At 51.9% G+C, this 14,589-nt stretch overlaps 1 protein-coding gene across 1 annotated transcript in view; it reads left to right on the top strand.

Moving 5' to 3' along the window:
* Positions 1-3,308: 3,308 nt before the first annotated feature.
* Positions 3,309-14,589, top strand: part of ADRA1D (adrenoceptor alpha 1D) — a 29,138-nt gene continuing 17,857 nt past the window's right edge. Inside the window, exon 1 of the mRNA XM_017504847.2 lies at positions 3,309-4,523. Coding sequence (XP_017360336.1) covers positions 3,416-4,523 — 1,108 coding nt within the window. The 5' untranslated portion in view covers positions 3,309-3,415. The remainder of the gene's footprint in view (positions 4,524-14,589) is intronic.

The raw sequence follows: 14,589 nt of genomic DNA, 5'->3' as shown, positions 1-14,589 counted from the left end.
GTCTTGGTTTCTGGACCTTGAGCTCCAGTAGGAAAGGTTCTAGCCATTTTTCAAGAGGATGTCCCTCTGAACAAAGTTCTACTCATGTATGAGATGCTAGAACATAAATCTCATGTAAGAATCATTTCAGGAACAAAAGCCTTTGACCCACATTCATTCATTTATAATCCAAATAAATCCCAGGGTCCCATGTGCCCCAGATTCAAAGCAGCATCCATTTTAAAGAAACAACCTCATTATGCTTCCTGCAAGTAGCCTTCCAAACAACTTACTTTGAGCATTCCCCAACCAAAAAAAGGTAAGAAACAGGAAAGAGTCCAGTCACACAAGACTAAGTGTGCTATGAACTTAAAGCACTGGTGAGTTATCAAATAAATACTTTCAAAAGAGTAAAATGGTCATATTTAGAAGGTCCGTATGGCAACAGACTGGGAGGCATTATTAGAGTATGAATGAAAATTGGAATGAGGCGTAACCAGGGCCTGACCTTCAACAGAGACCTTGGAGAGAAGGGGATGTGTTCACAAAGTCAAGTAGGCAAACACAATCAACACCACTCTAGGACTGGCTAGATTTGGGGTGGAGAGTAAAACAGAAGGAGGAGTTTAGGTTTCTAACTGCAGCAATTGCATGGATGGTGGTTCCATTTTCCTAAGTGAATACAGTAAGTTGATTTTAGTGTCAGAGATGGTGAGTAACTTAGGAACATGTTTAATCTGAGATGCTCATGAGGCATCCAAGCAAAGATCTAGCTGTGAATGGTGTGTTTGGAGTGATATTGAGCTTTATCCCAGCCCTCCACTTCTAAGACCTCCCTTCAGAGAGAGACAGCTCTTTCTCTTGCTGCCCCTGCCAGCAGCACATGCTCTTGACCCCTTCCCAGATTTCAGCATCTGATAAACAGGTACAGGAACCTACAACAATCTCATAACCACTGTCCTTCCATATTCATTTCCCAAGAGCTCCAGAACCTCTGGAATCATCTTGCAGACCTTCTGAGGACCACCAAGACCTGAAATGGGGAAAGACTTCCCCATCTTCTTCCAGGTATTCTATTCCACAACTCTTCCTACCCTGCTGGCAAGGGCACCTCCAGCCAGCCTTCTGCTGGCTCTCCACACCAGAATCAGGCACAGATGTCTATGTGACACCAGTCCAGTAGCCCCCTAAACCCCAGCCCCAGCCTTAGGTTTAACTGTCTCCTCTTCCCAGTCTTCTTTGAAAACTGGCCAATCACAGAATCAAATGGATTCCACCAGGATTGCACCTATCCCACACTATGTGATGGCAGCCAGCCATGGACACTGGCCTGCCATGTACCACCCCCTAAAGAGGAGCACCTGGCCTCCCCTTTACGTTCCCACCGTCCCTCCCCTCTCAGAGAGGAAGTGCAAACCCAAGATTTTGCTTTTGGTCAGCTGCTAGCTAATCCTGAGAAGCCACCTTGCTTTCATTTCAACTCACTATGGTAAGTTTCCAAAAACCAAAATAAAAGATGTAATGGGGATGGCCTTGGAAGAGCTGCTTCCAAGCTATGATTATAAAAGCCTTAGCTTCCTGGACTGGGTGGTGGGGAGGAGGGAGGCCACCCATCTCTCAACATTTCTCCGGTGTTTTACTTTTTCTCCAAAGCAGCTTCTCATCTAGGACTCAGACATCCTGCACTTGTGTCATCCCCAGTCTGTGGACACAGAGGCTATGGGCTCTCTGGCCCCTCCCAGACACTTCTCCAAGCAGGCCCTCATCTCCTTGGTAGGGCTCAAGCCCTCCTCATTCTGCAACTATGAGATGGCAGTATCGGCCTTGCGGTTAGTGTATCCAGCTTGGTGCCTGCCACGTGCCACTGCTGGTATTTTTATATCGGCTACCTGAATAATTTCTGTGTGCCTCTCCCTACCCAGTCCTGCTACTGCTCAAAAGGCTTCTCATACCCTCTCCCACACCTGCATTGGGGGTCCATACCAGCCCCACATTTCCTCTGCCTTCCATCCTCCCTGTTAAAAGCCTGCCCGGAACAAGCCCTACTCCCTTGACATACCCAGGCACTGCTCTGGAGCCCTCGCCCATATTTACTCAGTTACCCCTCAGGCCAGGAGGTAGACACTACTTCTTATTCTCATTTTACAGATGAGGAACTGAGGCACAAAGAGGACCCACAGTTAATATGGGGCAGAGCCTGGATTCAGATTCGGAGCCAGACTGTCTCACACCCGCCCCGTTTAACCATCCTGCCAAGTGCCCTTTCCCGCCCTCTGGCACTTAAACCCTCCCTCTTAACAAGGCCAGAACAAGAACAAGACCCCTTATTTAGGGTAGCTATAGAAAGATTTATTTCCGCATCTGCTACAGAGAAAATTAACTGTGGGCAAGTTGGTGTATGCACACCAGCGCGTCTTGGGCAGGGTCCGAGGTCTGAAGTCACAGCCTCCCGCTTCTGCGCCCATCGTACCTAACCTCAGCTCAGCACAGGCTTCCGACCCTTCCTGGGCTTTCTTCACGCTAACGCACTGGGCAGAGGTGTTGGAAACCCTGCCCTGGCCAGTGGCCCGAGAAAAAGAAGGTGCGGCAGATCCATGCGGGCAGTCCCGGGAGGCGACACGCAGCGGCATTGCGCCGTCCGGTCCGCAGTCCGCAGATCCCAGGCGCTTGCTGCTCTCTGGCGGCCGAAGTCGGGATCCCGAAGACCCAGGACTCACACCTTCTACGCACCGTGCGACCAAGGGCACCAACGAGTGACCGAGAGACTCGGGGGAGAGGGCGGGAGGAAGAGGGACGCTGTTGAGGGCCAAGGAGGAGGGGGTCCGGGAGAGGAGCGAGAGGGAACGCGAAGGGCACCGCGAGGGGACAGGGCGGGCTTGGGCACCTGCGGAGAAGCGTGGGTGGCTTCTGCAGGACCCGAGCGCGTGCCAGCGCCGCAGCCCCCCCTAGACCCTAACACACTCGCTTGCCCTGCGCGAAGGGTCCCTTCTCTCCTGGAGTGTGGTGCCCCTCTCTCGGCCCGGGTCGCCCCCTCCTCCTTCCTGGCGGTGCCCCTCCTCGGTCCCGCCCCCCGCGCCGAGTTGGGAGCGCCGCAGCGGCCGCTGCCTGCACCGCCCGGTCCCGGAGCTGCCGCTTTGCCCGCCCGCCGGGCACGCTCAGAGCGCTGCGCGCGTCGCCGGCCCCTGTTCGGTGCTACTCCACCGCCGGCCTCGGGGAGCCCCGGCCGCCGCCCGGGCCAGGCAGCTCCGCTCTCGGACAGCTGCGCTCCGCGTCACAGGAACTTGGGCAGGACCCGGACGGGACCCGCGCACTGAGCTGCATCTGGGGACCCGCGCGCGGAGCTGCATCTGGAGCCCCGCGGCTATGCCAGGTGCTCCCCTCTCTACCGGTCGTTCGTACTGTGCCCTGGCCCGGCCACCGACGGCAGCGCGTTGAGATGACTTTCCGCAATCTCCTGAGCGTCAGTTTCGAGGGACCCCGTCCGGACAGCAGCGCAGGGGGCTCCAGCGCTGGCGGCAGCGGGGGCAGCGCGGGCGGCGCGGCCCCCTCAGAGGGCCCGGCGGTGGGCAGCGTGCCGGGGGCCGCGGGCGGCGGCGGCGTGGTGAGTGCAGGCAGTGGCGAGGACAACCAGAGCTCCGCAGGGGAGCCGGGGAGCGCGGGTGCGGGCAGCGACGTTAATGGCACGGCGGCCGTCGGGGGGCTGGTGGTGAGCGCGCAGGGCGTGGGTGTGGGCGTCTTCCTAGCAGCCTTCATCCTTATGGCCGTGGCGGGTAACCTGCTTGTCATCCTCTCAGTGGCCTGCAACCGCCACCTGCAAACTGTCACCAACTATTTCATCGTGAACCTGGCCGTGGCTGACCTGCTGCTGAGCGCCACGGTGCTGCCCTTCTCGGCCACCATGGAGGTTCTGGGCTTCTGGGCCTTTGGCCGGGCCTTCTGCGACGTGTGGGCAGCCGTGGACGTGCTGTGCTGCACGGCCTCCATCCTCAGCCTCTGCACCATCTCCGTGGACCGGTACGTGGGCGTGCGCCACTCACTCAAGTACCCAGCCATCATGACCGAGCGCAAGGCGGCCGCCATCCTGGCGCTGCTCTGGGTCGTAGCCCTGGTGGTGTCTGTAGGGCCGCTGCTGGGCTGGAAGGAACCTGTGCCCCCTGACGAGCGCTTCTGCGGCATCACCGAGGAGGCTGGCTACGCTGTCTTCTCCTCCGTGTGCTCCTTCTACCTGCCCATGGCGGTCATCGTGGTGATGTACTGCCGCGTGTACGTGGTCGCGCGCAGCACCACGCGCAGCCTCGAGGCGGGCGTCAAGCGCGAGCGGGGCAAAGCCTCGGAGGTGGTGCTTCGCATCCACTGTCGCGGCGCGGCCACGGGCGCCGACGGGGCGCGAGGCACACGCAGCGCCAAGGGCCACACCTTCCGCAGCTCGCTCTCCGTGCGCCTGCTCAAGTTCTCCCGTGAGAAGAAAGCTGCCAAGACGCTGGCCATCGTCGTGGGCGTCTTCGTGCTCTGCTGGTTCCCTTTCTTCTTTGTCCTGCCGCTCGGTGAGTGACCCCTCTCCCACCAGCCCCTCCTGTTCTCTCTGGGCCTGTGGCGGTGCCCTCCTGGCACCCAGACTTGGGCGACCCCCACCTGAACATGGAGGGTTGACTCAGCAAGTCCTGGGTCTCCTAAGAGGCAGGTGTGCATGTACCACTTTGTGGAGGGCCAAGGAGAGGCTCTTCGTGCTTGCCAGGTTTGTTTCGCAGGCTTCTAACTTTTCTGTCCTTCCCTTCTTCACTTCCAACTCCTGGACTTATGCTACTAGGCCCTCTAAAAATAAAACGTCTGTGAAAATCTGGGCGGGCAGCTGCCCATATGTGGTTGGCAGTGTATGTGTCCCCCGACAGATCCCCCTCCCAGGAGGTAGGTGCATCGAGAGGGTGGGCCTACATGTGTTCATTCATGGGCCGCAAGCTCTGGCCAGTCAGTAGGTACATCAGCAGATGCCAGAAGCCACCGGCTCTCATTCGTTTTGGAAGCTGGCCCCATTTTGAGGCCCTCCCCAGCTGGTGTTTCTGAGTGCTCTGGGCCCTCATTTCTGAAATCTCCTCTTGGAAAGGAGGAGATTTTGCTTCTCTTTTGAGAAGCAAAGGGATAGGGATAAATTGTCAAACGGAAAGTTCACATCGTTAATCGTTATTTCTTGAGCTTACTGAGTCCTTGAGCTCTTCTGGGGAGCTTTCCTGCTTCTTTCACAAGCTGCCCTGCAGTCCCGGGATTTGGGCAGTTTTTAGAGGCTTCCTCCTATCTCTTGAGCCCTCTCTTGGAAGCCTTGGGTATGGGACTGGGGGCTGGACCAGTGCAAGCAGTAGAGGGGGAACAGCATCTCTGGGGACTAATTTGCCTAGAGTCAGATCCACCCATGGCTGCAACCTCCACCCGCCCAAGCCGGGCCTTCTCTGGCTTTCCCAGGCCTAGACACTTCCACACTGCCAGGCTGAGTCAGGAAAGAGGCAGTGGCCTCCTTCCTGTGCCCCTGAAAGCCCTCTCCACAATGCAGCCACAGTGACCTTTATATATTATAAATTAGATGTGTCACTCTCCTATTAAAGGCCCTCCAGGAGAATTGCCTGAACCCAAGAGACGGAGGTTGCGGTGAACCGAGATCGCGCCATTGCACTCCAGCCTGGGTAACAAGAGCAAAACTCCGTCTCAAAAAAAAAAAAAAAAAAAGAAAAAAAAAGCATATACATATCCAACACCAGTAAAGGCCAATGGAAAAGCCTTTTACTTGTCAAGACCCAATTCACAGAGCTATTTCTACTGTTAAGGAAACCAGTAACATCCACAGCAGAACAAAACACCGCATAACACCATATCTCAAATATTGGTTTGCCAAGTAACCATGGGTTAAAAAGTGAGTTTTCAAAGAGAGGGCTTTCAAGTGGACTGGCACTTTCATTTCCTCTTCCAAAGTGAAGGTTTAAAAAAAATGGCAACCTCTGTTGTCTAGCCAAGGCTGCTGAACCACATACACCTGCCAAACCACCCAAGAATCAGTCAGCAGCTGGTATATAGTGGCTGAATCTGCTTCTTCCCTCAAGATGCATGTACTGGGGATGTCCTCATAGGGTCACGCCAAGTCAGAGCCAGGATGTTATGTTTTGTTTTGGTTTTCCTTTGTTGTTTTTGTTTGTTTGTTTTCAAGACTGAGTCTCACTCTATTGCCCAGGCTGGAGTGCAGTGGCGTGATCTCGGCTCACTGCAATCTCTGCCTCCTGGGTTCAAGTGATTTACATGCCTCAGCCTTCCGAGCAGCTGGGATTACAAAGCACCCACTACCTTGCCCGGCTAATTTTTTAGTAGAGACGGTGTTTCACCATATTGACCAGGCTGGTCTTGAACTCCTGACCTCAAGTGATTCACCCACCTTGGCCTCCCAAAGTGCTAGTATTACAGGTGTGAGCCACCGTGCCTGGCTGGCATTATGTTTTATAAAGAAGTTTGGTCGCTTAGAGCCAGTGGCTCTGAGTTACACAATTCTGGGACTACATGTGTAATAATTATGAAGCAGTGGCATTCTAACATAATCTAATATCCCCAAACAAAAATCAGAGGTTAGATCCTATCAGGTTCAAATCGGAACCTGAGTTCCTCTATGTTGGATCCCACCGCATGAATTAGGCAACATGATAATGAGAAGTATTTCCTTTTGAGCCAATCATTTTGCCCTAAACAACAGAACGTGGAAGAGCTAAATCCTACATTAGATTCACACATGTGAGGTAATGTTTAAAAGGAAAGTGGAAGCAGTTGTACTATCTCTGAAAATTTTTGCCGCATCTGCCCACCCAGAGTAGGGTATCTCATCAGTGGCTCCTCAGCTAAGGCTTCTAATTCCTTTTGAATTTAATTTGGAGCCAGTCAGTTGATAACTCATATAAAATATGGAAAAGAGATATAGTTGTTGATTCTGGGCACGCATATATTTGGCCCATATAGTTAAACGATAGTTTCTCGACAGTGAGATAAAACGGCCTATCAGAAGCAGTAATAAACCCCAGGTGACTCCACAGAGCCATTCTTTCAGGCTTCAGTGTCTACCCTACCGAAAGGGTGCTAATGTTCTTCATATTAAGGCTGACTAACATAATGTCCTTCATGTTAACTTGGGAAAGATGTAACCACTTGATTCTACAGGGTGAAGAACTTGCCCTTTGGAACCATGGAGGGAATAAACTTTTACTTTATTTCCCCATTTCAATTATCAGCTTGAAAGGAGGCTCTTTACTCTTTCAGGTAGAGAGCTGCTTAAGAATAATTGTTCCTAAAACAAACACACACAGACATGTTTCCACTTGTTTGTGCGTAAAATATCTCCGGAAAAAGGTACATGAAACTGGGAACACTGGGAAGGGTGAGGGTTCGGGGGTGGAGAGGAATGAGGTTAGCGGAGCAAGGAGCAGTGAACTGTTGGTGGGGAAGGAGGGTGGGAGGGAGACCTTCTTTGGTTACTTGCAAATCAAATTTCTAACGAATTTTGAAAATTTGGTGTCACCCCTCTTTTATCTACCTTCTTAACACCTGTGCGGGAAACATGGCGACAACAATGATGATACAATTTACTGAAAGCTGATGATGAGTCAAGCACTCTGCTAAGAATCTGGCATAAATTATATCATTTGTTTCTCTTTTTTTTTTTTTTTNAAAAAAAAAAAAAAAAAAAAAAAAAAAAGCCCTCAATGCTTTCCCACTGTCCTGAGAACAAAATCCAAACTCTCTATCATCACCTATGAGAAGGTGACCTTCAAATTTATTATTGTCCATACCAAAATAGGACACTATGAATATTTACACTGGGACCACAGGCTGGAACTGGGGCCATACAGACACGTGGTCCCCCTTCTTACAATGGAGATCCCAAATAAGAGCCACTTCCGCCTCTGCCTTCACGGCCTTCCTGCTTCTCTCTGCTCATGCTCGGCCCCTCTGACCCTCTGCCGGTTTCTTGCCAAATCCCAGGCCTGTCCTCAGGCCTTTGCCACTTGCTGTTTTCTCTGTCTTTACTGCCCTTCACAATCCCCCCTGGCCAACTCTACCCTTTAGGTCCTGGCTTAAATGTTCCCTCTTCACAGGGACCTTCTTGGACCCATGACCCTCAGTCATGTCCTTGTTTTCTCCCTTGAAGCACAAGGTTCTCTTCCTTCACTAGATCATGGGTTATAATTACATCTGTGTGCTGATTGGTTTGTGTCCGGGACTCGCCCAGACAGTGTGTGAGGGCAGGGCTGTGTCACCTGTGTCATCACTGAGTCCAAGGCACTCAGCATGGTGTCCTGGTATGTGGGGGGCAATAGAGACCACTTCAGTGAGGACCGCAGGCACTGTGCCACTCCCAGCTCTGCCTCTCTCCCGCTAGCTGTGTCACCGTGGGAAAATCCCTTAACCCCTCTGTGCTTGCTTTTTTATCTATAAAATAGAAATGGGGTGATGGTAATAATGCTCATCTAGAGGGCCATGATGGAGCTGTAGCTTTTGTAACAGTTACTCAATATAGGGTAAGGAATGAATACGTAACCCTTGAATATCATCCAGCCAAAGGTTGTTGCAGGACTGGGGCAGGGAACGGACCCTAAGCAACACACTAGGAGGAGGAGGCAAGTAAGCAGGGAGGATAAGGTTGGTGCCCGCCCTTAGACACGCAAGCCCATCCTCCAGGCCCCTCCCCCCAGCCCCTGCTCCAGCCTTGCCCAGCTGTGCTGGGCTCCTGGGCGCCCTCATTCAACCCCTGTCCCTTGGTTCACACTGGGCTCCTGTAGGGAATACCCAACCTGTGTAGAATGCCAGCTCCCTCTTTTTTTTTCCTTGTAACTTCCTTTAAAATTTTAGTTTAATGCACAAATAAGGAGAAAACAATAAAACAAGCACCCACATACCTGTAATCACCTACATTGAGCAGACATTAACATTTTGCCATATTTGCTTTAGATCCCTTCCTCTCTCTTTTCAAAGAAATAGAACAAGCCACACTAGATCGCCTCCTCCTGTCCCTTCCTCCTCCTCTCCCTCCCTCCCCAGAGATAAATCTGGGGTTTATCACTCTCATACAGATGTTTATACTCTAACTACAGACATCTGTATCCATAACAATATATTGTTTTGTGTGTCTTTAAGATTTACACGAATGGCACCATGCCATGCATATCATCATTTTTCAATTTGCCATTTCACCCAACATTATATGGCTAAGTTTTATCCATGCTGGGCCATTTTCACAGCGGTACATTTGAGAGTATTCCACAGTGCGTTGATCCAGTCCCCTGCTGAATGTTAGGTTTTGCTAACTCTTCGTTGCTCCAAGCAACATTGCAAAAGGCTACTGCTTTCTTTGAGGTCCACATCACATGACGCCCTCTTCCAGGAAGTCATCCCTTAATTTCCATGACCCTTGCTCCTTTCTGGCACGCACAGCTCTTTCTCAGTCTTTACATTTCTGCTGCGCCACACATGTGGTGTAGGGAACTGGGGGTTGGAGGAGGCCTTGCACCCTCCTTCCTAATGGTTTGTGCTGCACCAGGCTTCTCGGGCACCTCTCTGAGTGTCCTAGGGACACTGATGGAGTTGAATTGAGTTGAATCTGGCAAAGATGAGCAAACAGGACAGAGGCCAAACAAGGAAACAGGGAAACAAAATATTCTGATCTGCCCCAGTACGACTTGGAGGGCAGAAGCAGCAGACAGGGAGGGCAGAGCCCGTTTGGGAGCAGGAGGGGTCTGGAAGCTGTGCAGGAGGGAGAGGGGGCCAGGAGATCCTGACACTCCCAGCACAGAGCCCAGGGCTGGGAGGAGGGAGATGCCTTTGAAGGAACAGGGAACACTGAGCAGCACTTTTGGGGGGAATGTAGACCCCCAGGGGCTGGCATATGTTGGCATGGAGATGCCAGGCATGTGGTAGGGGATAGAGGACATTGGGAAGTTGGATGCAGGGATCAAGGATGGGGATGGTTGCAGGAGCATGGGGTGCAGTCTCCCAGAAAGAGAATGGGGAGAAGAGAAAAGAGGACATCAGAACAGAACTTTGGGGAGCACTGACATTGAAAGACCCAAAGGAAGCAGAAAAAAAAGGCAGCCAGGAGGAGCAGGATGGCTGTTCAGGTGGCACCTGCTTCCTCCCAGGTCCTGGTCACCACACCAGCTGTGATGAGCACCAGAGATAGAGGGATTGAGAAAGAGTATGTATGCCAGCAAGAAATGGGCCCACATAGGCCCTGGAAGTGAAGGCACTCAGCAGGGCCAGAGGAGACCTGGGGTGCCCTCACTCACACTTCTGCACACAAAGCCAGGTAGAAGCGGCAGCAGCCTAGAGGGCATCAAGAACCTCAGGGAAGGGCCCGGAGTCCCAGAGGAACATTGGCATGGTAAGCCATGGGCTATCACCTGTAAACCTGGAATGCTGTGGTCAGGCCAGAGAGGCAGCACCACAGGCCAGCTGCCCTGAACTGTGGGGGCTTCTAAGGACCCAAGTCACTGCCTGGGAGTGACTGGGACACAGATGAGGGTACCTGAAATCCAGAGAGTCCCAAAGAGTGGCTGGGGATCATCTCCCACATCTCCAGCTGCCCCACTTTCCCTGCAAGGAGTAACTACAGTGCATGTTCCCAAAGCAGGCAGAGGGTCAATGAGCAGCTTAGGCCTTAAGTGCCCCAATGCTGCGATTTCAGGCAGCAAGGCCAGGGAGGGCAGTACTGGCTCCTCTGGGACCCTCAGGAAGCTGCTGGTGCTGGAGGTGTGGAGGTGCAAGTAGAACACCCCTTGTCCAGAGAGAGGGCACCCTCCTGCCCATGTTCAGTGTGACACCCATCTGAGCCATCTGCTCTGTGCATGGTGACCCAGGACAGTCCTGTTCCCTGCCTGTGACCAGTGGGATGGCTAGTAGTACTCCCCTTTCAGTCAGAAGTGCTCCACTTTGGAGAGAGAACATAGGGACACCAATCCTTGGGGCCTATGGAGGAGGCGCTCTTGGCAGCCCTGCCCATGCCAGGTACAATCCCCTGTCCTCACCACAGCAAGCTGGTGCAGGGCTGGGTGCCATGGAAAATCACAGGGAATTATCTAAATCTGCCCTCCTCATAGAGATCTTTCAGCCAGATGCCCAGAGGAGCCCAGGCTTGTGTGGGAGGCGCCACAGTGAGAGCCTGCTGCCTGCGGACTTTCAGGGAGGACCCCGAGAGAGGGGATGTGGCCAGGGCAGGGCTGTGTCATTGGGACACGGGGGCCGGTTGGAAAAGTTCCTGATAAAAGACATTTTGTGCAAGAATCCCCTGATCCTAGAGGTCTGGGCCAATTGTTTGACGTAGAATGCTATTCACCCTCCCCTCGGGTGTGAGGGAACAAGAGGGGCTGGGGAAGCCCCCGAGACCCAAGCAAGCACCCATCAGCAGAAAAGCTTCTTCCTCTCCCAGGCACCTCCAGAGGCCTTGTTTCTCCTACGTGTTTTTATGGCGGCAGCATCTCACTGGGTTTGGCTTTGGCTTTGGGCTGCGTGGCAATTGCCTTCCAGCCATGCCCAGAGGGGGACAGTCTGCCGAGACCTACATACACACACAAACACACACACATACACAACAGCACCACCTCTGTCATTCCTAGTGACCACTCAGACCCCAGGCTTTCACTCCCAGCTCTCTCTTTTTGGGCAGGTCACTGAGCATCACTGGCCTTGGGCCTCCAAGTGTCATCCACTCAAAGCAGCCCAGACACTCAGAGCCCAGGGCCCCACTCAAATGCGCCTCAAGGCATACAAGCTGGACAGAAGCTCTGATATTAGAAGTCCCAGGACAGTCGAGCCAGTGTCCCCTCCAGCCACCTGTGAGCCACACCTGAGCCTCTCTCCTACCTTGTCAGTCTGTGCTCTGTGATAGTGCCTGCGTCCCCGACCACCCCCAGACTTAGATGTCCCATGTGCGCCTGAAACACTCTGTATGTACTTTTGTCACAATGCGCTGTCATTGTCAATATTCAGATATATCTCATGAAGTGTGAGGGCAGAAGGCCCTACACAAATCAGCACAGAGAAGTAGCAGTTTTGGTGGGTTGCTCTGTGGTCTGGGAGGCCTAAAATGTGTAGCCTATGAGATGAGGGGTCAAGAGAGGAGGCCGGATGCCATCTGCAGGAGAATGGATAAATCAACAATGAATCCATAGACTAGACGGCTGTACAACAGTACAAGGAAAAACAGCAAGCTACTGATGTGCACGAGGATAAATTTCGCGGACATTACACTGGGCAAAATAAGCCAGGTTGAAACTAAAAGTATATATAGTTTATGATTCTGTGTAGATGAAGTTCAAAAACAGGGGAAACTAATCAATGGTGATAAAATCCAGGATAGTGATAACCCATCTGTGTGTGTGCAGTGAGTGGTATTAACTGGCAGAGCATGCTAGAAAACTTTCTGAAGGCCTGGGACAGTTCCACACCTTGACCTGGCCAGTGATGACATTGGTGCATGCATATGCAAAGCCATCGGGCTGTGTGCTTCAGATACACACATGACTGTCTACATGTTATGCCTTCGTTATAGCAAGAGAGAAGGCAGGAGGAGGCAGGAAGGAGGCTGTGAGCCGTGCTGAGTAATTGGTGTCCAGGCTGGAAGGCATACTTTGGTGGCCGCATGTGGAGAGTAGATTAGGTATATGTGCCTGAGAGTCGGCCAGGTGCTAAAGGACCCACCTTCACAGGCTGCCTGAGGTTGTGCAGGGGTCTGTGGATGAAGGGGAGAGGTGAGGGGTGCTTTGTGGTAGGTTCTCAGTAATAGCATCATTGTCTCCTGGCCAAAAAGCCAAAAGAAAGAGCTGGCTTTACACCTCCTATCTGTGCTTTTGTGGCACCTGGCATATAATAGGTGCTCAGTAAATGTGTGCAGAGGAAGGAAACGGCAGAACCCATGTTCTATTCCCATCCTGCCATGCCAAGGGTCTGGGTGGCAAAGCACAGTCCTCCATTTATTTATTATTTTCATTTTATTTTATTGTGACAAGAGCATGTAGCTGAGATCTACCTTCGAAACACATTTTTAAGTGTAAATATCATATCATTAACTACAGCACACTGTTGTACAGCAGATCCCTAGAACTTGCCTATCTTGCCAAACTGAAACTTTACGCCCATTGATTAGCAATTCCAAATTTCCTGATCCCCTTTCTCCCTGGAAACCACCATCCCAAAAGTCCTGCAGATTCTCTGTCAGCTCTGACTCTTTCTCTCAATCCTTTTTCCTTTCTAAGGAGCCTTGCTCTTTCAGTTACTGCTCAGCTCTCCTTGTCTCCTACCTCTCCTCTGCCCACACACACAGCACATTGACATGTCCAGAGCTTTCTTAAAAAGTATTCTCCCTCAATCCCATGGGGCCCTTTGTCCTCAGCCTTTCCCCACTTAGCACTGAAATCTTTCCTCCCTTTCACCTACTTGTAAGCATATTCTTTGCTACTCACCATCTTAACTCTTTTTCAAAAAGATTAGTACCTACTTTTTTATTTTATTTTATTTTATTTTTTGAGACAGAGCCTCACTGTGTTGCCCAGGTTGGAGTTCAGTGGCATGATCTGGGCTCACTACAACCTCCCTCTCCCAGGTTCAAGCGATTCTCCTGCCTCAGCCTCCTGAGTAGCTGGGACTACAGGCCCCTGCCACCACGGCTGGTTAATTTTTGCTTTTTAAGTAAAGATGGGATTTCACCATGTTGGCCAGGCTAGTCTCGAACTCCTGACTTCAGATGATCCTCCTGCCTCAGCCTCCCAAAGTGCTGGGATTACAGGCATGAGCCACCTCACCTGGCCAGGATATTCTTTTAAAAGTTAAGAGGGTCGGCCAGGTGCAGTGGTTCACGCCTGTAATCCCAGCACTTTGGGAGGCCAAGGTGGGCGGATCACCTGAGGTCAGGAGTGTGAGACCAGCCTGGCCAACATGGAGAAACCCCGTCTGTAAAACAAAAAAAAAGAAAAAAAAAATTGAATATCCTAAAGGCCGGGCACAGTGGCTCACGCCTGTAATCCTAGCACTTTGGGAGGCCGAGGCAGGTGGATTACCTGAGGTCAGGAGTTTAAGACTAGCCTGGCCAGCATGGTAAAACCACGTCTCTACTAAAAATTAAAATAAGGTGGGTGTGGTGGCAGGTGCCTGTGATCCCAGCTACTCAGGAGGCTGAGGCAGGAGACATTGCTTGAACCCAGGAGGCAGAGGTTGCCGCGAGCCAAGATTGCGCCATTGTACTCCAGCCTGAGTGACAGAGTGCGACTCTGTCTCAAAAAAAAAAAAAAAAAGAAGAAAATATCCTGACAGACCGGGCCTGGTGGCTCAAGCCTGTAACCCCAGCACTTTGGGAGGCTAAGGAGAGTGGATCGCCTGAGACAAGGATTTTGAGACCACCCTGGCCAACAGCGAAACCCCGTCTCTACCAAAAAATAATAATACAAAAATTAGCCAGGCATGGTGGTACACACCTATAGTTCTGGCTACTTGGGAGGCCGAGGTGGGAGAATTGCTTGAACTCAGAAGGTGGAGGTTGCAGTGACCGACATCATGCCATTGCCCTCCAGCCTGGGCGACACAGCAGGACTCTGTCAAAAA

The sequence above is a fragment of the Cebus imitator genome, unplaced genomic scaffold, assembly GCF_001604975.1.
Source record: "Cebus imitator isolate Cc_AM_T3 unplaced genomic scaffold, Cebus_imitator-1.0 Scaffold328, whole genome shotgun sequence".
NCBI lineage: Eukaryota > Metazoa > Chordata > Mammalia > Primates > Cebidae > Cebus > Cebus imitator.
The sequence above is the reverse complement of the archived record's forward strand: the minus strand, read 5'-3'. Positions and strand labels throughout refer to the sequence as shown.